General features: G+C 43.3%; 3 protein-coding genes across 7 annotated transcripts in view; 1 reads left to right on the top strand and 2 right to left on the bottom strand.

Moving 5' to 3' along the window:
• Positions 1 to 2,447: 2,447 nt before the first annotated feature.
• Positions 2,448 to 3,313, top strand: LOC129727078 (40S ribosomal protein S13). Its single transcript, XM_055684499.1, has 2 exons — positions 2,448 to 2,778; positions 2,938 to 3,313. Exons 1-2 carry the CDS (start codon positions 2,569 to 2,571, stop codon positions 3,181 to 3,183), a joined length of 456 nt encoding a protein of 151 aa, XP_055540474.1. The 5' UTR covers positions 2,448 to 2,568; the 3' UTR covers positions 3,184 to 3,313.
• An 85-nt stretch (positions 3,314 to 3,398) lies between these two features.
• LOC129727071 (calponin homology domain-containing protein DDB_G0272472-like) lies at positions 3,399 to 4,640 on the bottom strand. Its single transcript, XM_055684487.1, has 3 exons — positions 4,385 to 4,640; positions 3,902 to 4,323; positions 3,399 to 3,842 (listed from the first exon to the last, which is right to left on the bottom strand). The coding sequence occupies exons 1-3, from the start codon at positions 4,449 to 4,451 to the stop codon at positions 3,549 to 3,551; spliced, it is 783 nt and encodes a 260-aa protein (XP_055540462.1). The 5' UTR covers positions 4,452 to 4,640; the 3' UTR covers positions 3,399 to 3,548.
• An 11,002-nt stretch (positions 4,641 to 15,642) lies between these two features.
• The window catches only part of LOC129729079 (protein wings apart-like), a 29,000-nt gene continuing 22,651 nt past the window's right edge, over positions 15,643 to 21,991 (bottom strand). For 4 of the 5 annotated variants that reach the window (XM_055687572.1, XM_055687561.1, XM_055687577.1 and 1 more), the window contains exons 4-8: positions 17,826 to 20,835; positions 17,472 to 17,760; positions 17,335 to 17,414; positions 17,075 to 17,265; positions 15,643 to 17,013 (exon numbers count right to left, since the gene is read on the bottom strand). In XM_055687572.1, coding sequence (XP_055543547.1) covers positions 16,807 to 17,013; positions 17,075 to 17,265; positions 17,335 to 17,414; positions 17,472 to 17,760; positions 17,826 to 20,835 — 3,777 coding nt within the window. In that variant the 3' untranslated portion in view covers positions 15,643 to 16,806. The remainder of the gene's footprint in view (positions 17,014 to 17,074; positions 17,266 to 17,334; positions 17,415 to 17,471; positions 17,761 to 17,825; positions 20,836 to 21,991) is intronic. The other variant, XM_055687580.1, reaches the window with a different exon arrangement.

Raw genomic sequence — 21,991 nt, 5'->3', positions numbered from 1 at the left:
CCACCCCGGATCACCGTAGACGGCGATGAGCTTGAGGTGGTAGACGAGTTCGTGTACTTAGGATCGCTGGTGACCGCTGACAACAACACCAGCAAGGAGATCCGGAGACGCATTAAAGCGGAAAATCGTGCATACTTTGCACTTCGTAAGACAATGAGATCCAATCGAGTGCGCCGCCGTACAAAGTTGAAACTGTACAAAACACTAGTTAGACCGGTAGTCCTCTATGGGCTAGAGACGACAATACTGCTCTCAGAGGACCTCAACGCCCTTGGAGTTTTCGAACGGAAGGTACTGCGAACCATCTACGGTGGAGTACAGGCTGAAGACGGAGAATGGCGTAGGCGCATGAACCATGAGCTGCACGCGCTGCTAGGAGAGATCCCCATTGCACATCTGATCAAAGTTAACAAATTGCGATGGGCCGGACACGTCGCAAGGTTGCCGGACGACAACCCGGTTAAAACGACCCTTTTCAGTAACCCCTCCGGTACCAGAAACAGAGGAGCACAGCGTACACGATGGCTTGATCAGATTGAATGTGACCTACGAGTGATAAGACGCCTGGGAGCATGGCGCCATACAGCCCAGAAACGAGTTGAATGGACCCGACTTCATGATACAGCACGAGCCACCCCGGCTCTAGCCTGCTAGGTAGATGAGCCAACGAAAATATTTAACATTCCACTCTGTTGGCTAGTGACGATAAAAATCTTTAAGCAGCATTTTAGATTTTACTGCAACTTTATTTATTATTCAAAATAGCTTCTTGTGGCGTTTTTTCTTTTGAATACGTGTCAAAATGTTAAGCAAATGTAACAAAAAACTTGATTCTAAATAGCAATGCAATGATACAGTCATTAAAAAAGCAGACAGAGGTGCTGATAACTAGACAAAACGCGCTACAAATTGCTGCTATTTTTGGTACTAGTCTTTCTATTTTCCCAAAGAAAAAAATTAAAATTGCTTATTGTACTTAGTTATACCACAGACAAACAGACGTGCCTCTTCGAACAAAAATCCTGAAAAATCTTCGTCCTTATTCAAAACGTTACACTTATGCGCCACCATGTAATCACATACTTAGACATACGTAACACTGGCGATTTTTTTTGGTACTCTTTGCCCCACATCACCCGGTACCAACACCGGTATGAACTGCTCGACGAAAAAGCACAGAATGAATTTTCTTCATAGCGGCTCTACTCGAGCCCTCAACAAACTCCCTTATGAAACTGTCAAAAAGTTGTTTACAAAATCAATGCTGCATTTTTCGAGTGGGAACGAGACAAATGCAGGGCTGCGCAGGTACACAACCTCCATAAACTACTCAAACAGAGGTTTTTTTTTACAGAGGTTGGTACTTTCGAGTAGTTCATTTTGTACCAACTTTTTTGGGAGATTTCTTCCTGAGTGTTACGTATGTCTTATGTATGTGATGTAAGCTTATTGCCTACTAACTTATTTTCGTAAAACGGTTTTTGTCTTTGCTAATGTGTGTACACGCTTGCTTAAATCAACACAAGCGGTATTACTGATGGTTTTTGTCTTTGATAATGAATGTGCACGCTTGCTTATAGCAACACTAGTGGCATTATTGCCCACTAAACAAAATTTCAAAATAATCGTTATTTTTCTGGGCGATCGATCGTCGTCGTCGAGTGGCATGTCTATTTGTCTGTGGTTATACCATTATTTCTTGTATATACATTAATTTTAAATCAAATATCATTGTCCAAAACAAAAAAAAACAATGTTTTTGTCATTTACCATGAAAAAGGGGGGTTGTTATGTTTCGTAGCAGCAATTTTTCAGGCATTATTCCAATACATCTAAAAGTCGTTGACATGGTTTTTCATGGTAAAATTATTGTCGGTGGTGGATTCAATAAGAAAAAACACTGTTAAAACAAGCTATTAACTGAAAGCTCACAGTAAAAATACCAGGTTTCCTTGGTTATAATGGAAAACATTGTCCATTCTCCGTTCTTACCACAAAACACATCGTACTTCTTTTTCGGGTTTTCATTTATTGCTGATTGCATGTGAAACGCGAATTACAGACAACTTGCAAGCAAAATGCAGAAAACGTGCACGCTAGATTGATTGTATACCAGTCAACTAGAGCGAACGCGACAGAATGCCTTCGTTAATCGTATCTATACAGTCTATCGCGTTCACTCTCGTATGCTGGTATACGATAAATCTGACGTACAAGTTGTTTGCATTTTGCTTGCAAGTTGTCTGTAATTTGCGTTTCAGCGGAAATTTGCAATAACAAACGTGTTCTCTTTCAAGTTTGCACGCATTACGCAATATGCGCCCCTGATTGCAATACAGCGATAATTAATCCCGACAAATCAACCCTTGATCGACTCCGACACCGACTCCTGTCAATGTCATTTCAACTGTCATTTCTCGCTCGCTAATCTGACAGCACTTGCATTCATTTTTCTTTTTCCCGTGTCACCTCGTTGAGCGAGCACGCGTTTTTCTACGTCGCCCCGTCGGTGGTGTTCCGAGTGATAGATTTCCCGTAGCTCCCAGACAGTGAAAACAACCGCTAAACATGGGTCGTATGCACGCTCCCGGAAAGGGTATTTCCCAATCGGCGCTTCCGTACCGCCGCTCGGTGCCTTCGTGGCTCAAGCTAAACGCTGACGATGTTAAGGAGCAGATCAAGAAGCTCGGCAAAAAGGGCATGACCCCGTCCCAGATCGGTATCATCCTGCGGGATTCGCACGGTGTTGCCCAGGTCCGGTTCGTCAATGGCAACAAGGTAGGTTAAACAGTGAAAGTTGGACAACAGTTAAAGAAAGGTTAGAACTTCCTGCGGTTCACAGTTTGCTCAGCTTCGACGCTAGAGGCGCTGCTGTTGTCACTTTCCTTTGTTGATGTTTTGTGAAGCTCTTGTTTACAGTGGATAATTTATTTGTAGGTTCTCCGTATCATGAAAGCCGTTGGACTGAAACCTGACATCCCGGAGGATCTGTACTTTTTGATTAAGAAGGCCGTCTCGATCCGTAAGCATTTGGAGCGTAACCGTAAGGACATCGACAGCAAGTTCCGGCTGATTCTGATCGAGTCCCGTATCCACCGGTTGGCCCGCTACTACAAGATTAAGGCCGTACTGCCACCGAACTGGAAGTACGAATCGAGCACCGCATCGGCTCTGGTCGCCTAAGCAAGAGAAAGGATTTACTTTTGTTTTGCTTTGTGTCGCTTAGAAGATGTAAGAAAACATTCGTTCCGTTTTGTCGGGAACCGTAATTCGGCTTATGTTGAAAGAAAATAAAGTAAAGTAAGGAGGGTAAGTTGACTTTCTTTTTAAATATGATCTCCGAAAAAAGTCCCAGATGAAAACATGAAGGTTCGGATTAAAAACAAAGTCAGTTTTAGTTCATATTGAAGTAAATGGCGCACAGCAATTTATGATTGAATATTGACTATTTTTATGTAAAATACACAAGAACATAAAATCTCACAGAGCAACTTATATATAAAAAAAAAACTAAAGACAGAAATGTATATCAAATCTCTAGCAAAAATTCATTTGAACGGATTCGGGTTGGCCTTGAATTCTTTCTGCTTGCGCAGCAGCTTCAGCTCTCGTTCCTCTGCTACCCGGCGTTCTTCCGCTTCGCGGCGCGCTTTCTCCTCTTTGGCCTTTTGCAGTTCGGCATCGAATTGTTTGCGTTCCTGCAGCCGAGCCGACATACGAAGGTTGAATGGTGCCTGCGGGAGCACAGTTTTAGGCAGTTCTGGCCTGAATGGTTGCTCCTTTAGGACCTTGGCATCATGTGCTCGAAATTTGGCCGGTTCGGGATCTTTCGTTCGCTCTTGCTAAAAAATCAAAGGAGTTTATAATCATAAATCATAGCTAGAGTGAATTGTCTACAAACCTGTTTCTTAGCCAGTTCGGCCGCTTTTTTCAACCGCTCCGGTTTCATCTGTTTCGGTGTGGTTGGGATGGTGAATTTCGGTTCACTGTTCTCCTTTTTCAGCGCCGTTTGGCGAAAATTCGGCGCAGGGCGGGCGTGGAATTTCTTCATTTCCTGCAGTTGTTTGTTTTCCTTTTCACGCAGCGCTTGGCGCTTTTGTTCGTAGGCCTGAGCATAACGGTACGCTCGATCGTACGTTTCCTCCGAGCGGACTTTTGGCTGGGCGGCCTTTTTCATCTGTGCTCTTATAGTTTCGGTGCGGCCGGATTCAGCCAGGTCTAAACTTGAACATGGTTCCGGGGACTGCTCGCGTTTGATGTCAATCTGTTCCATTTTTATCGATGATGGGTCCAGCATTTGTTTTTCACTCTTTATCGCTCGGACTGCAAGCAAACAATAGATTGGCTAATGACGTTAGCATAAAAGCCGTTTCTTTTTACTTACAGAAAAAGCTCCCGGAGTTGTTCAATCCGGGATCGCCGATGCTAATGTTGTCCCAGTCGAATTCCATCTGTTTGCTAGTTTGTTTTAATTCAATTCACCAAAATGACTAACAAGGTTGTTAGCAGTATGTACAATTCGAGTTTTGCACAACTTTAGTCCGTTTTTCCTAGTATTTTTCGTCTAGAAAGACAAACGTCCTCAACTTTGCTTGTTTGGTTTGTACCGTATTTTTTGACAGTTGTCGTTTTGCATCTCACCGCGCACCACAGCCCGCTTCGATGATTCGCGTTTGTTTGAAATTAGAGCTTTCCCGCATAAAAGTGGAAGCTTTTTCGAAGTTCGAAAAAAAAGGTAATGGCTCCTATAGTGGCCGCTGTAGCGAAAACAAGCTAACTGGTGGTCCTTCATTGGCCAATAGGGTGTTTTAGGGGTATGTATATTATATTTTCTTTTGATAAGAAATGTCGAAAGAAATGCATATTCTACTGACTTTTTTAATTTAAACAGCAAAACTATTGAAAAAATCGATTTCGAATTTTAACAACTGTAAGTGGTTTAGAGACATACCCTACCGTCAAGAAATCATGACACAGGGAGGCCAGGTCATTTTTCAAATATCTTCACACTCCATAAAACAATGTCTTTATTCATAAAAAATCTGTAAACACGGTCCACGTTGAAAGTTTACAAAACTTCCAGTGACACATTAAATCGAGTGCAAATAATCAACCGACTATTAGGCTTCCATTTATTCACATACGCTCAAATGTTTTCTATATTAAGACATGTCTTCACATCTGGCATCCTTGTCATGACACGTAAACCAGTGTTATATTTTCCACAAGCCAGCAGCAGAAATGTCACTTTGCTTATTATCAGGGTTATATTTCTCAAAAATCAGCAACAGCAATGTCATTCTGTGCACTACTTGCCAGTTAGTAAAAATTTGAAACAAATATAATTTTTCAATTTTAAAATTAAAGAAAACTCGTAGAGATCTAAGACAAATTACGTAATGCCTATTGAAAGGTCGGTTATCGATTAGTATAAGAAAAAACAGGTATTTTTTCAAATTAAAACCCCCTATTACATTAACGAAGAAGATCAATAGTTTTATTCAAAAGAGAGAACTAATATTATTATTGCTGTTTACGACTGTATCTAGCTTTTATGCAAAAAGACTGACTGGAAGTAATAAAAAATGCTTTTCTCATTTGCGAATCAGCCAAATTAAGCGACCTTAGAATTAACTCGAACGACAAGAATATGCGGATGACAAAAGCAAAAATATTTCCTTCCTTCTTTTTCGCGCATGCAACGCGAATTGCGAAATTAGAAGTGTTGCGCAGGGATGCCAGGTCATTTTTTCAAATGTCTTCACGCTCTAATGAAAAATGTCTTCACATGTCTTCCAACTCGAAATGGCTCGTTAGGATCGACTAAAGACTGGAATAATTATCGGCGAATCGTAAACTGTCAAGCTAAAAAAAAAAAGGTCACCACCTCTGCCAAAATGCGGGCATATCACATATTTTCGAATGTCTTCACTTCACATATTTTTGAATGTCTCCCATTTGTCTTCACAAACAAAGATGTCTTCACCGCAGGGTAAACGTCTTCCATTTGAAGACATGTCTTCCAATCTGGCATCGCTGGTGTTGCGTGAAATGTGCTTTGGCCGTGTTGCCAACTGCTACGAATCAGGTTTTTATTGGTTTTCGAACATGATATCCGCGATATCATGTAGCGGAGGTGACATCCCGCATAATCAAAAACCATTGCTGAAGCGGTAAGGACTTTAACTGTACTTAATGAAGTATGATAACAGTTCGTGATAATATCTTTTATCAGTTATTACTGTACTAAATTCAATGACTTAAATCATTGAGCTATAATATTATATTCAGTATCCCCGAATAGGAGCACTATTTGTTCACCACACCTTCAACGGTTGAATCTCCATCGAAAAACGAAGATATATCTTCCAGCAAACGCTGTAGTCGCAGGTTTTTGACAAACTATAATGGAAGGTAACCAAATTGGTCACAAATCTTTCGGCTTTAGTATTTACACAATAATTTTTTCTATCCAGTATCACCGAGCAGAACGAAGTTGAAGTCGACATTGCACGACGAATGCAAAATAGCGCCCCTCGCAGCCTGGAAGAATACAAATATGACTACTCACAAAGAGAAATGTGCTACATGGCTGGCAAGTGATGATATCTGCAGGTGAAAAACAAAAAAATCATGTCTTTGCAGAAAATAAAGAAATCGTCACATACAATCTTTATAATATTCAAAACAATATCACGACTATTCCACGAACGATTATCAGAATATAAATCAATATAAATATACCATTCATGAAATGATACCTGAACAACTTAAACTACTGCAAAATAACATATTTATACTATTTGAAGAATAGTTTTAGTAAAAAATTTTGGATTATTAGTTTACCATATCGTGTATAATATCGAAAAAAATATGTTCGGGAAAATCGATGTTTTTGAATGGTAACCATACCTAACGCCTAGTTCACCAAATGGTTATTTCTCAGTTTACTATAAACTAGATGGTCAAAACTGAAGCTGATATGGTATGTAAATGGTTATGTAACTTTTTAATAAATGGTTAAGATACTAAACGGGAAACCATTCGTGTATGGTATTTGTTTATGCGGGATACCTCTCTTCCCAAGCACAGTCGACACTAACGGATACAATCGATCTGACTTTGTTGTTATTGTTGTTGTCACTTTCTGTTTCCGATGCTTATTTACGTTCCTTGTCATTCTATTTTCTGCTTAGCCCCTCCTTCTTTCTAACTAACTGACGAAGCCTTGGTATAAAAGGTACACACTTAAAACTGGATCTCGAGCTCGGCAAAAAAACATCCGAGTTCACTCGGCAACTTTGGATTCAACCGGTATTTCAGCAAAATAATGCCGGTTGCCGACAGTTGTCAGATCATTTTGCCGAGACTTCGTCCAAAAAACTAAGCGTGACGAATCTCGTCTCTATTTTTTGCCGAATTTATCGTTGAACACAGTTGATGCCGAGGGCAGCAAAAACATTACTGGTATCTCGGCACGAATTTTACTCGTTGCCGTGTTTCGGCAATACAGCTGTCATTCTCATGAACGAGTTGCCGCCATTTTTCTTATGGAAAATTTTTGCGTGTTACGGGTGAGCAAACAGGAATCGGATACAAGTTTGGCTGAAATTTGTGCAAATTACAAGTGTTTACAATCCAGTAGCCGAAAAAAATGTAGTACAGTTTGGGGGGAAGTGGCTGGAACTCAAAAAGTGTAGTTTCAAATCGTGTGAATACAATATTGTATTTGTTTTAGGGATAGGCATTAGACGTAATTTTAGATTAGATGTTTAGCTCAATGCCTCACTGGCGAGCAAGATAAAGATAAGTATTCAAGATTTAGTATAAATAAATTTCTTTACTTACTAAAACTAATCGAGCTTATAATTTATCTTTTAAAAGAACTTTGCTTACCTGATTCATAGCAAAACTATTTTCTGCGATTGGATTCCACTGAAAAAACGGCTTTTTACTGTGCCGAATATTCAGCTTATATAACCGAAAGGTCGTTGGACTGGTTTGCCGCTTTTCGGCTGGATTTGCCGAGAGTACAGTCAACTGTGTACCACGATTCTCGGCATAAAATGGCATCTGTCAAATATTGGTTTTCCGAGATTCTCGGCAAAAAAGATTCAGCCGAGATGGTTGCCGAGCACTCGGCTGTCCAAATCTCGGCACAAACAATGCCGAGATTCGGCGAAATTTTTTAAGTGTATACCGTTCGAACATTTCACCCCTTCAGTTTCATTACTTAACCGTACCGGTTACATACGGACGCTAGGTGTTAGCAGCTGAAAGGAGGAAAGACAAAATAGTACCGGTCATCTCGTGCCGGTTTCACCCGTAATGCTGGTGGTTGTTAGTAGTACATGGCTAAAAAAATTCTGGACGGACTAACCAGTAAACAAGAATAATCGGCAACTGGCACCTTTCGGTGCCTCGAAGCTTTGTAAAAGAAGCGTTACAATTCCCTCTACTATTTGTTTTAATGGAGTATAAGAATACGGTAGTCAACGTCATGCGGTCGTGTCTTGAATACCACCATCCTACTATTTCACTGAGCGAAATCCATCAGTGACATTTTTACCAGTTGGAAAAAAAAGTTAAGCGCACTCAATCTATGTTCGACGCGAACGATTTTTTTAGCGGGAACTCTCTAACGTTCACATTGAAAAAAAATGAACTTTTTTGGATGATGATAAAAAACTAAGCCAGATAATTGAGTTTGAGCCAGCGGCCTTCCGGCAGTTAACCGGAACATTCACCATGACGGACGAAAATATGTGTGTAGGCATGTTTTTGAGTATTTTCTTCGTTTCATTTATCAATTCCTCCTCAGTTTTCGTGATAAAATTGTTGGAGTTAATCTGACGCTTTTGGTTTGTCCAAAATTCTCGATAGGACGCAGCTCAGGGACGCTCGGCGGATTATCGATATTCATCCGCTCCATCTCCACCTACGATCGCTTCGAGTAGTGGGCGAATCCTGCCAGGACACCGCGTCTTCGGCATGGTGGTATTTCTTGATGAACGACGCAACTTCCGGCAGGCACCTCGTACTATGAATTTCCCCGCTCACGGCCAGTCCAGATCGAAAAAAGAGCGACTTTGACATCCTCTTCTCGCTATTTGTCAGCCACAGCAGCACCTTCTTGGGGACTTTGTTGTGTGAAATAAACATCACCTCTAAGCTCACTTCCATCGTGGGGGAAGTAAAATACGAAGTCCCCTGCCAGTCGTTGCCATCCAAAGTGAGATAGGTCTCGTCGCCCATCAGCACCGCCACGTCGCGATTCGCCAGGAAAATCGGATTGACCATCTTATTCAGTCGCTGTCGCTACGATATTGCTGCAGCTTACATACAATAAGTAATAGCTTCTCAGTTGGTTTCGAGGTACGATGCTGATCTAAAAGGCCACGAGAAAAGGCTGCCACGAGAGAGCCTGATAACGGCAGTAAAGGATCGTGGCGTTAGCCATGCAATTGTTACTACTAAGTACTAACCGCTCACTACTATCATGTCGCTTCTCGCACGCACAAAACGAAGGCATACAAAAAAGACATGCTCAGCGGTCTCCCTGGCATCCACGCACATGGGACACATGAGGAGCCCCACGGGTCCAAGCCAGTGTAGATACTGTCTGAAGCAACCTGTAGGAATTGTGACCACCGCATGTTGCTCTGATTTGTTAACAACCGTGACCTCCGTCTCATGATGTGTTAACACTCTGTCATACATGACATTCCAAAACATCGGGCCCAGCATGGAACCTTGCATAACTCTTGCGGTGATTGGGACGTACTGCTGACCCACCTCCGTGTTGTAAACTAGTACTCGGTTCTGGAAGTAATTTTCCAAAATTACGTACGACGAAACCGGTATGTGGATGCTCCTAAGCGCAAGCGCTTTGAAGTCCCGCTGTTTGCGCTTTTAAACGCATTCTTCACGTCAATAGTGATAGTTTTTTGTAAGATTTGGACCACTGCAACCATTGTTTTCATCTTTTGTGGTATACCTCTTATTAAGTCTAGGTATTCGTGGCAGACATAACACTATTGATGAAAGTAATCGTCCTAGTATAGTGTAGTGAAGGGCCTACGGTCCATACCAATTTTTTAGAATTTATGTGGCTGGGGACTGTCAAAGTTCTGTCCAAGTGAAGTGTGGATAGCCCCTTAGGTTGTTGCATGAGTCACTCGATGATTCGCTTCAGTAAAGCTGGTGATAGCTCCGCATGCCTTTGATCTTGGCCATTATGATCCAGTAGGCGTCACCACCAACCCGGTGACATCGGTCTTGTTTCCTGAAGCTTCCGTGAAAGACAGCGGCACTAGTCTCATTTATGTTTTTGAAGGTTTGTTCACACAGCGGTGTGAGTGTGACGAGCGAAGCATAATATATGTTGTACAGAGTTATGCGCTTAAATCAATATAAATATTTAAAAAAATAGCTTGGCTTAGCTTTGTAAATGTTTGAAGGTGGCACGATACGCTTTCTCTTTTACACATACATTGAAATGTTATTCCTTAAATCATCTCGCGTTTGCCAGCTACCTGCAAGAAACACCGCCATTCGCAATCGGCAAGAACAAACGTTGTGTACATTCTATAACAATGCTACCAGAGCCGGATTTATGGGGGGGCCCAGGGCCTCCACATTTTTGGGGCCCCCACAAATCAAGAGAAAGATTTTTTCTTTTTTAAAAAATGAGATTCAATCAAAAGTTTGATTTACAGTAAAAAAATTTGAACAGAACATTTCAATCTGACACTTTCCTTCAGTTTTATTTTTTCGCGAGCGCCAATATCACAACTACATCCATAAGAGTTCACCTTGGATTCTATTGAAATGACACACATTAACACACCATTTGAATCGAACCAACGCACATGGGAAGTAAAGCAGAGAAAGAAAATAACCCACGAGTTTTTTAATGCATTGCTTTTGCTAACTTGTCCGAATCAGGGATACCAAATGTGCTTTGCAAAATGCAGATTTTCTGAGTTCGTGTGCAGATTTTATTGACCTGCAGATGTGCGTAGTTTTTTCCTAGTTTCTATTATTGTCAGAGTCGTCTTATATTTGCGCAGTCTTTCTCAAATTGTGTGCAAATTTTTGCCTGTGGATAGCAATTTTTTCAAATTGCGGTAGTTTTTTTTTAGGTATCAAGAAAAAAAATCGAAGATGAAACTTATTAAAAATACCGCACAGTGCGTACCACTGTGAATAATGAAAGACAGTCAAACTTAGCATTATTAAGTTTCGAGTACGAGTATACTGAAGGAGTTGAATGTTGATTATTTAATCAATAAGTTTTCTGCAAAAAAACTCGTAAAGCATAGTTTACAGTTCCAAGCGAAGTGAAACATTTGACAAGTGAAAAAGCGTAAATTTTCGCTTGCGAAATCTGTCGTGAAAACCCGTTTGTGGAACAAGCAGGTATTTCTTTTTTTTTTATTCTCGCTTATTTTCCGTCGGTCTAGTTCCGCCACTGTTGTGGCCAATCACCGACGCCCAGGGAGGCGACTCCACACCCAGGACCCTAACTCACGACCCGTTTATGACCGGACCGGCGCCAACGGCTTTACTTCCTCATGCGATGGAAGGCGTGATCCCAGAGATTTTTCGCCTCAGAAAATCTCCCGGTGTCGGCTAGGATTGAATCTAGACCAGTTGGGTTGGTTGTGAATGGATCACGCCACCTCACAACCATCGACACCTATGTCGGCGGTGGGATTCGAACCCAGGCGTCGAGCGTGGTTGGCAGAGACGTTACCAACCACACTAGGCCCCCGCTCTACACGCAGGTATTTCACCAGTCTGCAGTTTACAGTTTAAGTGAAGCGAAACTCACGAGTTTACACTCCGAGCGAAGTGAAAATTGGCTGCAACTGACAGAATAGAAACGCACGCAAGTTTTCGTTTGCTGCTGCTTTTTTCACTAGCGTTTGCATCCGGGAAAAAAAATAAACCTAAGTGAAAAAGATGAGATCCACAACCTTTGATTTCGCTGGATCGAATTTGTTTACAGTTCCAAGCGAAGTGAAATTTTTGCAGGTTGCATTTTTCACGAGCGTGAAAAAATGAACGTTTTGCATGAGATTTTCACCTCGCTTGGAACTCTAAATAGGGCTTAAGAGAAAATTCTAACAAATTTTTGGTAATTTTTCAATAGCAAATAAATGTTTTTACCTCGTACGATAAAAAAATGGTTTTGTTTTTTTTTTGGGCCCCGCACTATAACTGGGCCCCGGGCCCCCACAATCGTAAATCCGGCCCTGAATGCTACGCATCTATTTTTTGTTTTATCAAGTAAGGCCTCTGTCATAGTAGACGCGGACGCGAGCGATGGGGCGAGAAACTTGCCGTAGGTAAATGATCAGACGTAAAGAGAGCTGTTTATTTACCTACGGCAAGTTTCTCGCCCCATCGCTCGCGTTCGCGTCTACTATGACAGAGGCCTAAAGCACTCGACGTTATGTGCAATAAATATATCACCCGAAAACAACACGTAAGCACACTGCCACTGAACACCGACACTGTGTGTTACGTGTTTCGATGAATCAGCTGTCAAATTGTATGTAAAATTGATCCAGTGATCCAGCTAATGCTGGCTTCACTTGTTTTGTACGTAAACGTCAGTGATGCCACCGGGTTGGTCACCACACAGGTTCATACTGGCACTCGCGCATTGCCTCTCGAAACAAGTCCTCGCTTACCAAACAGTCCCAAGCCGTGGTGTGGCCTTTGCTGTACGTGAGAGTCGTCTCCATTCCACTCGGTCCATGGCTGCAGTTCGCCATCTCTGCAGTCTGCGTAGGGTCCGTAGGTCGCCTTTCACCTGATCGATACAGCCTCTCCGCTGTGCATCTCTCCGTCTCGTCCTTGACGGATTGGTCTCAAGAGCCATCTTTACCGGGCTGTCGTCCGACATCCTTACATGCCCAGCCCGATGGACGATAGATGGCTCCCCAATCAGCTCCTGCAGTTCATTCACCTTCTTTACGTTCCGTTCTCCATCTGCAGTTTACTAAAGATGATACGCAACACTTTCCGCTCGAAGACCGCAAGGGCGCGTTGGTCTTTAACAAGCATAGTCCATGTCTCATGCCCGTAGAGGACTACCGGTCTGACACGCGTCTTGTAGATGGCGACGAATTCTACTCGATCGGAGCGTCCTCCGGAGACCAAAGTATGCACGATTTTCTGCCATAACGCGCCGTTGAATTTTTCGGCTGGCATCGTTGTTGGCAGTTACCTATGAGCCCAATCTAGTCTAGTCTACACCAACACAGCCAGTACTTGAAAGGATCCTGGAAAATGATAGCCACCATTTTTTTTAAATGATTTCCATACATTTTTCTTGTCAACGGCCAAGCCTACTGCGTAGCGCAATATATGTAGTACAATACAATCTAAGAACGGGGACAATCCGTACCAACCGGTCGGTATGTAAGAAGTAATATAATTCTTTGGTGGGAGTGACAAAGCTACAAAAGTACCCTCTTTGTTGACCAATTTCCTGGGATGGAACATAGTTTCCTCCTTATGTTCGGGTTTCGAAACCAAGAATATAGCGCCTTTACTCGCTTCAACTGTTACGGTTGGAACTTGAGCACTAACTCTAGTCCTAGCATTTTTAGCTCATGGTTAAAGTGCCATTACTCACTCTCTTAGAGGAATATGGATAATTATTATTATTTATAAAATAAACGACAGCTACCGTTCGTTAAATGTCAAATGTGCATTCTGCAAAAAAAAATAAATAGTGATAAATAACAAAATAAAAATAATGATGAACAATAATGAGCGAAAATATGCGAAATTCAATCAAATTTTCAATTGGGTTGTTTAGCTATCCACGGATTTCCGATTTTTATATATCATCTGAAAGAGTGTAATTTTCTGAGCAAAACGTGGTTTCTTAAAACTTTATATCATTTTCCTTCGATTTTTAAATGAAGAATGAAAGTTCGCTCTAAATCGCTACAATGACAGTTGGTATATGGGCGAACTGTCATTGTAGCGATTTCGAGCAGATTACGAGCAGTTTTAAATCGTGATTTAAAAAGCGAAGGACGATATTTTTTTTTTTGAATCACGTTTTACTTAGGAAATGCAGATCTTTCAGATGGTATAAAAAACTGATATAGCTAAACAACCCAATTAATGTAACGCCACACTCGAGTGTGTGTGTGTTTGTATCTAGTCTAGTAAATCAGAAGTGTATTAGACTCTATGCTTTGAATCCGCTTTAAGCTAACTTCAAGAGATGCTTTCGAGGCCAGACACACGTGTGGGTGGTTTGTTCGGCAGTTACCAATAAGCCCAGGTACACGAACTCATCCCCACCAACTTGAACTCGAGGTGGGAGGATAGTACTGTCTTCTCGTGAACCCCTTTCTTTCATGTACTTCGTCTTCGATGCATTGATGACCAGTTCAATCTGTTGGGCTTCGGCCTTGATTCTGATGTCGTACCCGCCATCTTCGCAAAGGTCCGAGTAATGTCGATATCGTCGGCTATGCCAAACAGTTGAACCGACTTTTGGAATATTAAACCTCTTCGGGTTTCGAAGGAGCTCGAGAGTGCCCCCGATACTCGAACTACACACAACACTCGATCTATCGTCGCTTTGACCAACCGCGCTAGTTTGTCCGGAAATCCGTAGTCGTGCATAATTTGCCATAGGTGGTCTCGGTCGATCGTGTTGTATGCCGATTTGAAATCAATGAATAAGTGGTGTGCGAGCACGTTGTATTCGCGGCATTTCTGTACTGCGGTAAGTGCGAACGTTGATGATGTCGGAGAATGTCTGTTGGTCGAGTGATCTCCAGGTGGATTCGTGGATATCTATCGTTCTACCAAGCATTATCTGGGCAGGTGATTTTTCTTCGAGGTAGGCCCCGGAGAGGTCGATATCTCCGTAAAAATATCCAAAGGCAGCGGTAGTGGATACTGGTTCGGCTCTAGGACGTCGTTCGAACCCGTAGATAACCCCGCCAGATTAAAATGCGTTGGTTTGGTTTTCAAACGACTGCTGTTGGCGCTGTCCAGTCGAAGTAATCAATTGTAGCACTCCAAAGTGATACAATCGCTGGATTTCCACAATCCGTAGATGGAAATTGTTCGTTCTTGAAGTTCATATGGGTTTGCTGTCCTCCATGATCTTCGCCAACTTTATTTCCGACGATTCGTTCAGCTTCGTGATTAGCTTCATCTGAATATGAGAATCCTACGATGATTTGAGGCCACAGATGAAGATTAGGCACTTGAATTGCTCTTCATATAGATTGGCAAGTTGAAATTCCACAACAGCGCGGTTTACCTTAGACTCCATTTTGGACGGTAGATCCGAAGAGCGCTTTTCTATCTAAATATTACGAAATTGCGGTTATGTTGTGTGATTGGCTTCTGTAGTGCAACATTTGGACATTTTGTGACGCTGGCGAGAATTTATAGATCGAAGTAATTCATTTTTAAAAAAGACTAGAGAGTAGTGGATGTTTCGTCAATCCCTTCTGTGAATAGGAGATAAATCATACATTTCCTTTTAGTTTTATATATAAAAAATGATTCGGAGGAGAAACAACTTATAGTAAAAAAATCCATTATCGGATACGTTAATATTTTCGTATATAAAAAAACCCTCTCCTAATATTCTTGAATATTTTCGCGGTTTTATTAAAAAGTTGTATTTTCCTCAAAGAATTTTGCTCTCTCTTTCTCTTTTGTTTTTTTATGCATCTTAATAATTTAAACAATATATAATATATTATCATAGACTATGTACACACCTAACACGATAAATCTTAGCTCTACTTTCCACATCTCTGCTTTTTATTTGTTCCTCCCTTTAGTAATAAGTTCTTATCTAGACAAAAAGCTGCGTTTACATTTACTGCTGGTTCTTTTGCAATTTTCTTTACGAAATAATTGTGTGTGTGTGTTTTTTATCTGACGAATGTGACACTAACAACGCCATATCGCTTAAATCCTACAGGAAAAAGGGACCTCCTACAATGTACAGTTTACTTGCTACAAAGTGAATTACAATTACAATGACCAGCCGGATCCGGTAGGAAACCGCGACTGGCCGAGAAGGGGGACAAAAACTCTCGGTCGCTCTTTTCTATTGCATTCATTACACACTTATGTACTAGAAGACGTAACACTAAAGCCGATAGTACTGCTGTGGTAGAGGCGGCAACCAGTCGCACACAATTAGGCATACAACACGCGCACATACATAAGTATACTAAGTAAGGTAGTAAACCGGACGGTCTACCGTTGGTTACTAGAGTTGCTACTGAACGAGCAACAACGTAAAGTCTAAATCAAACACAATTAAAATACAGTTTTTATTAATAATTTCGATAGCATTATTTGTGTGCTGGGAAACCTAGACTAACATATTTTTCGAAAATAAAAAAAAAGCAGTCTAAATACAGAGAAACTGAGGTTTTCAATAAGCTTTTTTTTACAATATTCTCAGCCACGTTTGCCTGGTACAGACTTCCTATTTTTACATATTACTAGCTGATGGAGGGGAAAGTAAAATGACATTCAATCAGTGTACCACCGTTTTCTACACTCTGAGGTTTAGGAAAGGGGGATGTAAAAAAGAAGAAACAGATTAAAACAATCTTCCTCCTGCTGTTGGATGAATGATAAGCGGCTAGAGAGGAAGTAGAAGAAGAAGAAGAAGGAATCCTACTGTTCTACGAACGATTACAATTCACGAGTAGAGAATGCGAGAAATGTCGGTAGATTTAGGAAAAATACAACTTACAAGCGCCGGTCGGGCGGGAGCAGTTCCCTCTATCAGTAGTGTGCGCGGGTTGCAGGGCGAGATCCGTAGCGGTTCGGTTGCGATTGCTGCTGGTTCGTCGCTGAACTGGTGGAGGCCGCCGGTTGTGCCAATGATGATGATGACGATGAAGCTGCCTCCCGATCGGCGGCGTCCAGCCGTTTTAGATTGTCGATTATGTTTTTGGTTTGACGCACATGCTGCAGACTGAGTGCGTCGGACTGAAGGAAAAGTATTGATTAATTTAAACATAATTGAGGGGGGTTCCAAAGTTTTACTCACATTCGCCGTCAGGTTGAGGAAATTGTAGTACTTTTCCAGCGAGCTAACCATCGTCAGGAAGTTGCCATCCTTTAGGTAGGTTCGAACGACGGTTTCGTTCTCCTCGCTGCCGGCCACGATCCAGCCAATCAGCAAGCAAACATAGCTGGCCATCAGCGTGTGCTCCATGTGGTGACCTGCCTTCTGGAGCACTGAGAATAAACGTGGAAGGAATGAGGGTAGGACGTGTTTTCATAATATACTTTTTTATTTTCACTTACATTTGGTAACCGTCTCTTCAAGATCTTCGTTTTTCTGTGACTTGGCATCCAGAATTGCGTCGGTATTTTTCTCCGCATACCTGCAATCAAAATATTTTAAACAGTGCCCCACTTCCTCACGCGAAACAGAAACTCACCTCGCCAATTCGTCCTGCCGGTAGAAATATTCCACCAAAGCCTGCACGGCCATTTGCGCCCCTTTGCGGGATGCTTCGATCGTTTGGTTGAAATCGTCCGGCGCTCGAGATACCATCAGATAACGCCGGTTGCTTTGAGTGTACATCGTCAGATTGATCAGCAACAGCAGCACCAGAATGTTCATCTCGAAGATAAACTTTTGCGGTACGTACTCTCCGACTCGCAGCAACAGATGCAGGCTGGTTTCCATCACATTCGGCAGGGCACCGATCACCCCCGCTCCGTAAGCTGCAAGAAAAGACACATTTAGAGTAACGATTAGGTTTTCTTAGTACCAATCAAAAAAAACCTACCAGTCTCATCAAACGGATGCGTCAAGCTGATGAATAGTTTAAGGATCGGTGGAATCACCTCCCGCAGCACTACTCCTCGATCGTCCTTGGGGGTTCGTTCGTCGGTTGGGTACAGCACTACCTCGCTATCGACGAGCTTAAAAAGTCGAGCTAACGTGTGCACCAAACTTCCCTTGTTGTAGTTCAGGATGTAGCTCTGATTTTGCTCGTTCAGAATGGTCACATTTTCGAGTACCCGCAAGCAGCGTTCGATTTTACGCAGCTTCGAAAGTAAATCGTCCGTCCATTCGACAACGTAGTCGGATATCTCCCGACAGCAATCGGAGACGGTTTTTATCAGGTGATCCAAACCGCCCAGTTTGCGCAGCTCATCCTTGAACCAATCACCCGCTCGTTTCGAGGTCATCGAAAGCAGAGTTTCCATCGCTAGCGAACCAACGGTCAAATTGTCCAGATCCATGTGCTTCGCTTTGCCCGAGTTCTTGATCTCCTCGCATACCTCGCGAACTTTCTGCTTGTTTTTCTCCAACTGAGCAGCGGTTAGACCGCCATCCGAGCTGGACAAGTGATCCGTGTCCAGCAGATTCAGCATCAACTCGAGCGAGTCTCGATCGAGATCAACATTAAGGGTGTCCTGCGAAAGCACGAACAAAATAGTAGCCGTACAAAGACCGAGACTCTGATCCAGGTGAGCGTCCCGAAGGGCCTTAAAAAACCGGGTGACGATGCCGTGCGCTCGGACGTGCATTCGGAAGGCGGGAGTCATACATTTGCTCGCTAACGTCACTGCCGACAGGCAGCGAGTTGCGTTCGGCGTGTCCGGTTGCAGTGCCGATAAGATATACTCCACATCATCGTCCATCTCCTGGGACTCGCCGATCTCCTGTATCTGGTGGGCGTTTTTGACGTTCCGTATCACCGTGTAGTAAGGTTTGGCATTCCGATCACACCGGACTTTACTATCCGTATCGTCAAACTCGTCGTCCTCGAAATCCATACTAGAATTACCACCAGAGTTACGTAACCGGGAGCTTACCCGCGACAGACCGGATGGTTCCCCCTCGAAGGTAGCCGCTTTCTTTTCGGCATCCGTTTCGCCAGCCGTACCCTTATCCTTTCCATCCCCATCATCGTCGTCGTCCCATTTGTGCTTGTACACATGCCGTTTCTTGTCCGCCGCTTCGGCACTTCCCGTCAGGGGTCGACTTTTGAAAATACTGCCCTTCTTTTTCGAAATTACCAACTTCACCGGCTGTGGTGTATGTTCTTGTTGCTGCAGCTGTGAGTCCTGTTGCTGCTGCTGCTGGAGGTTTCCGATTGGAATGGTGATGGGTGGAACTGTGAGAGTGCTGGCCGGAGCTGCCGCTGGCACCGTCGTGTTATTGCTCGGAGTCTCTCCTAGAGGTCGAATATCCTGCATCAGCTGTTGCTTTTGTTTGGCCAGTTCTTCACTACGAAAATAAGACCGTTTGAACTTGTTTTTGATTTTGTACACGTCGGTCGGTTCCGGTTGATTTTCGTCCTGAACGTTCGTTCCGGCGGAGGTACGTCCCGTTCTGCTGGCTCCCGTCGTGCTGAGATCGAGTCCGGCAGAAGCTGGCAAACTAGACTGCATGGAGGCTAGTGCCGATTCGCTCTCCGATGACAGTGTGAAAGGTGGTGGACCCGATTCTTCGTGGATCGCGGATGTTTCGAGTGTCGGACTGGTTATGACGCCTTGCTGGTAATCCGGGGGGATTACGTTCTTCTTCCGTCGGCTGTACTGGCGGGTGGCTACTTTTTGCGCGGGTGCTGGAGCAGGTGGCGATGGTTCTCGGATGGGCTGAGGCGGCGGAGATGTTGGTTCCGTTTCAGATATCTGATTGGGTTTTGCGGCTACCACCACGTTATTATTGTTGTTTCGATTGCGTGTGGCTCGTCCGAATTTTTTGACTGCCGGCTCCGGGGTGGTTATCTCCGCTGGAACCGGTACCGGTTCCGGCTTGGATACCACCTCTATTTGGATGTTCTTCATTCTGCTACGTGTAGCTCGGGTGTTCGTTCTAGTGCCCTTTAGACTGAGCTTCAGAACTTCGACTCGCTCTTCCCGTACCGGCGGTTCTTTCTTTTCGTCTGCCGCTGCGCTTGGGAGGTCCTTTTTCGATTCTTCCTCACGATTATCTAGAGTATTTTCACTTTCGAAACAAATTTCCGAAGGCGGCGCTGCCGCCGTTGAACTGTTTTGTGACAGTTCCAAATCACTGCCGCAATCACTCGAGCCTCGGCTGTGAATAATATGACAATCGTCGGCTGCCGTTAGGCCACCATGTTTCGGGGTGTTGTTAGACGAAGCGCTTCCAAGAATCGAGCTTTGGGAATCGAAATCATCTCCACCGGAGGGTGAAGCTAGCGTGCGGTACAGCTCGTACGCGTCTGTTCCAGGTAGGGGAAAAGTTGGACGGCTAGTCGGTATCACGATGGGATCAACACGGAGATCTTCCGCTACGCCACCTAGCAGCTCCAAAGCTTGCCGATCCTCGTCTGCGCTATCCAAATCGTTGGAGTCTTTTTCCTCGGCGGAACGCTTCGGCCGTTTGCTGGTACGTCCTTTCTCTCGAGCTAGAACTCGCTTCTTAAAGTGTCGAAGCTCTTTTTTGCTTTCTTTCTTACTCTTGGCACCACTGCTGCTGCCGCTTCCTCCGTTGCTTATGAGGGCTGATTTACTGAGTGAGATTTTGATTTTGAGATCCTCCTTTTTCGGTTCTTCGGCGGGAACGGCTGCGGTCGTCGTTGGGGGTGCTACTGTTGGTGTTGGTGGTGATCGTGTTACGATCGTCGGGACCGCAGTTGCCGTTGTTAGCACTAGCGGGGGTACTGTGGGTTCCTCCGGTGGAGGAGGAGGCTGTGATTGCGGTGGTGTTAGCTGTCGGACAGGTGCTACCGGGGCTGGCGGTAGTTGCTGCGCGTTAGTCGTACCGTGAGGGGGTGAGTTAACATCCTCGCTGTCGGTGCTGATCAGCCGGGAGGTGCCCTGTTGGAAAGGGGGGAATACGATTTTAGTAAATATTGACAATGTGTTACTATTAAAATATTAACAAATCACAAATTTAGTTACTTTGTTCTACTTTTGATTGAAATTGATGGAAGACGGACAAAAAACTTCATATGTCCCAAGTGGAACCTTTTAATGTTTATTGCCAAAATGTTGGAGATTGCTAACAAAAGTTGAACTTTTACTGTTTCAAGTTGGATGACGGATAAAACTGCTCTCGTTGCTTTCTTCTGGCCTTCAGAATCGTTTTTTGCTTACCAAATCGTCATAAAATTTTTGTGATAGCTTGGGCATAGTAATAAAAAAAATATATTTTTTTTTTATTCTCGCTTATTTTCCGTCGGTCTAGTTCCGCCACTGTTGTGGCCAATCACCGACGCCCGGGGAGGCGACTCCACACCCAGGACCCTAACTCACGACCCGTTTATTAACGGACCGGCGCCAACGGCTTTACTTCCTCATGCGATGGAAGGCGTGATCCCAGAGATTTTTCGCCTCAGAAAATCTCCCGGTGTCGGCTAGAATTGAATCTAGACCCAGCCGGGGTGGTTGTGAGTGGATCACGCCACCTCACAATCATCGACACCTATGTCGGCGGTGGGATTCGAACCCAGGCGTCGAGCGTGGTTGGCGGAGACGTTACCAACCACACTAGGCCCCGCTCTAAAAAATAATATTATTATTATGCAAAGATGGAAAAACCAATAGTTTGTCTAAGGAATGCACTTCGGCCAATTCTGGACTTGTTTTCCGCATGTAACGTATTCGTAAAAAACGTATAACTAAAAAAAATCAAATCAAGCCTAAATCTTCGTAAGACCAAGATCTAAAATTAGGCTTAAAATTACTGAAAACACTGCTGAAGCTTAGAACTCAAAAATTAAAAAGAACTCGACATGTTCCTAAAACCGCTAACCACAACCAAGAACACTTATAAAGACCAAAAAACGTAAATTGTTGAAAACCACTTTCGAACACCTGTAAAAAAAAGGTGAACTAACTTGACTCTTTTCAAAGCATTGTTGTAATGAGGGGTTCAGATAGTTGAGCGGTATAACGTGTGGGGTTCGTAGAGATCCCTGAATATCTTAGCGGTCCTTAAGATGAATCCCAAACGAAATGTGAGACTCTAAAG

This window comes from Wyeomyia smithii, chromosome 1, assembly GCF_029784165.1.
Source record: "Wyeomyia smithii strain HCP4-BCI-WySm-NY-G18 chromosome 1, ASM2978416v1, whole genome shotgun sequence".
Taxonomy (NCBI): Eukaryota; Metazoa; Arthropoda; class Insecta; order Diptera; family Culicidae; genus Wyeomyia; species Wyeomyia smithii.
This window is presented reverse-complemented; position numbering and strand designations above follow the sequence as displayed.

Bases quoted from the DNA above. Each gene is read 5' to 3' on its own strand.
- LOC129727078 (XM_055684499.1), top strand. From the start codon at position 2,569: ATGGGTCGTATGCACGCTCCCGGAAAGGGTATTTCCCAATCGGCGCTT. The intron at 2,779-2,937 runs GTAGGTTAAACA...ATTTATTTGTAG, and splicing joins GGTTCGTCAATGGCAACAAG to GTTCTCCGTATCATGAAAGC.
- LOC129727071 (XM_055684487.1), bottom strand. From the start codon at position 4,451: ATGGAATTCGACTGGGACAACATTAGCATCGGCGATCCCGGATTGAAC. The intron at 4,324-4,384 runs GTAAGTAAAAAG...GTTTGCTTGCAG, and splicing joins CAACTCCGGGAGCTTTTTCT to TCCGAGCGATAAAGAGTGAA. The intron at 3,843-3,901 runs GTTTGTAGACAA...TTGATTTTTTAG, and splicing joins CCGAACTGGCTAAGAAACAG to CAAGAGCGAACGAAAGATCC.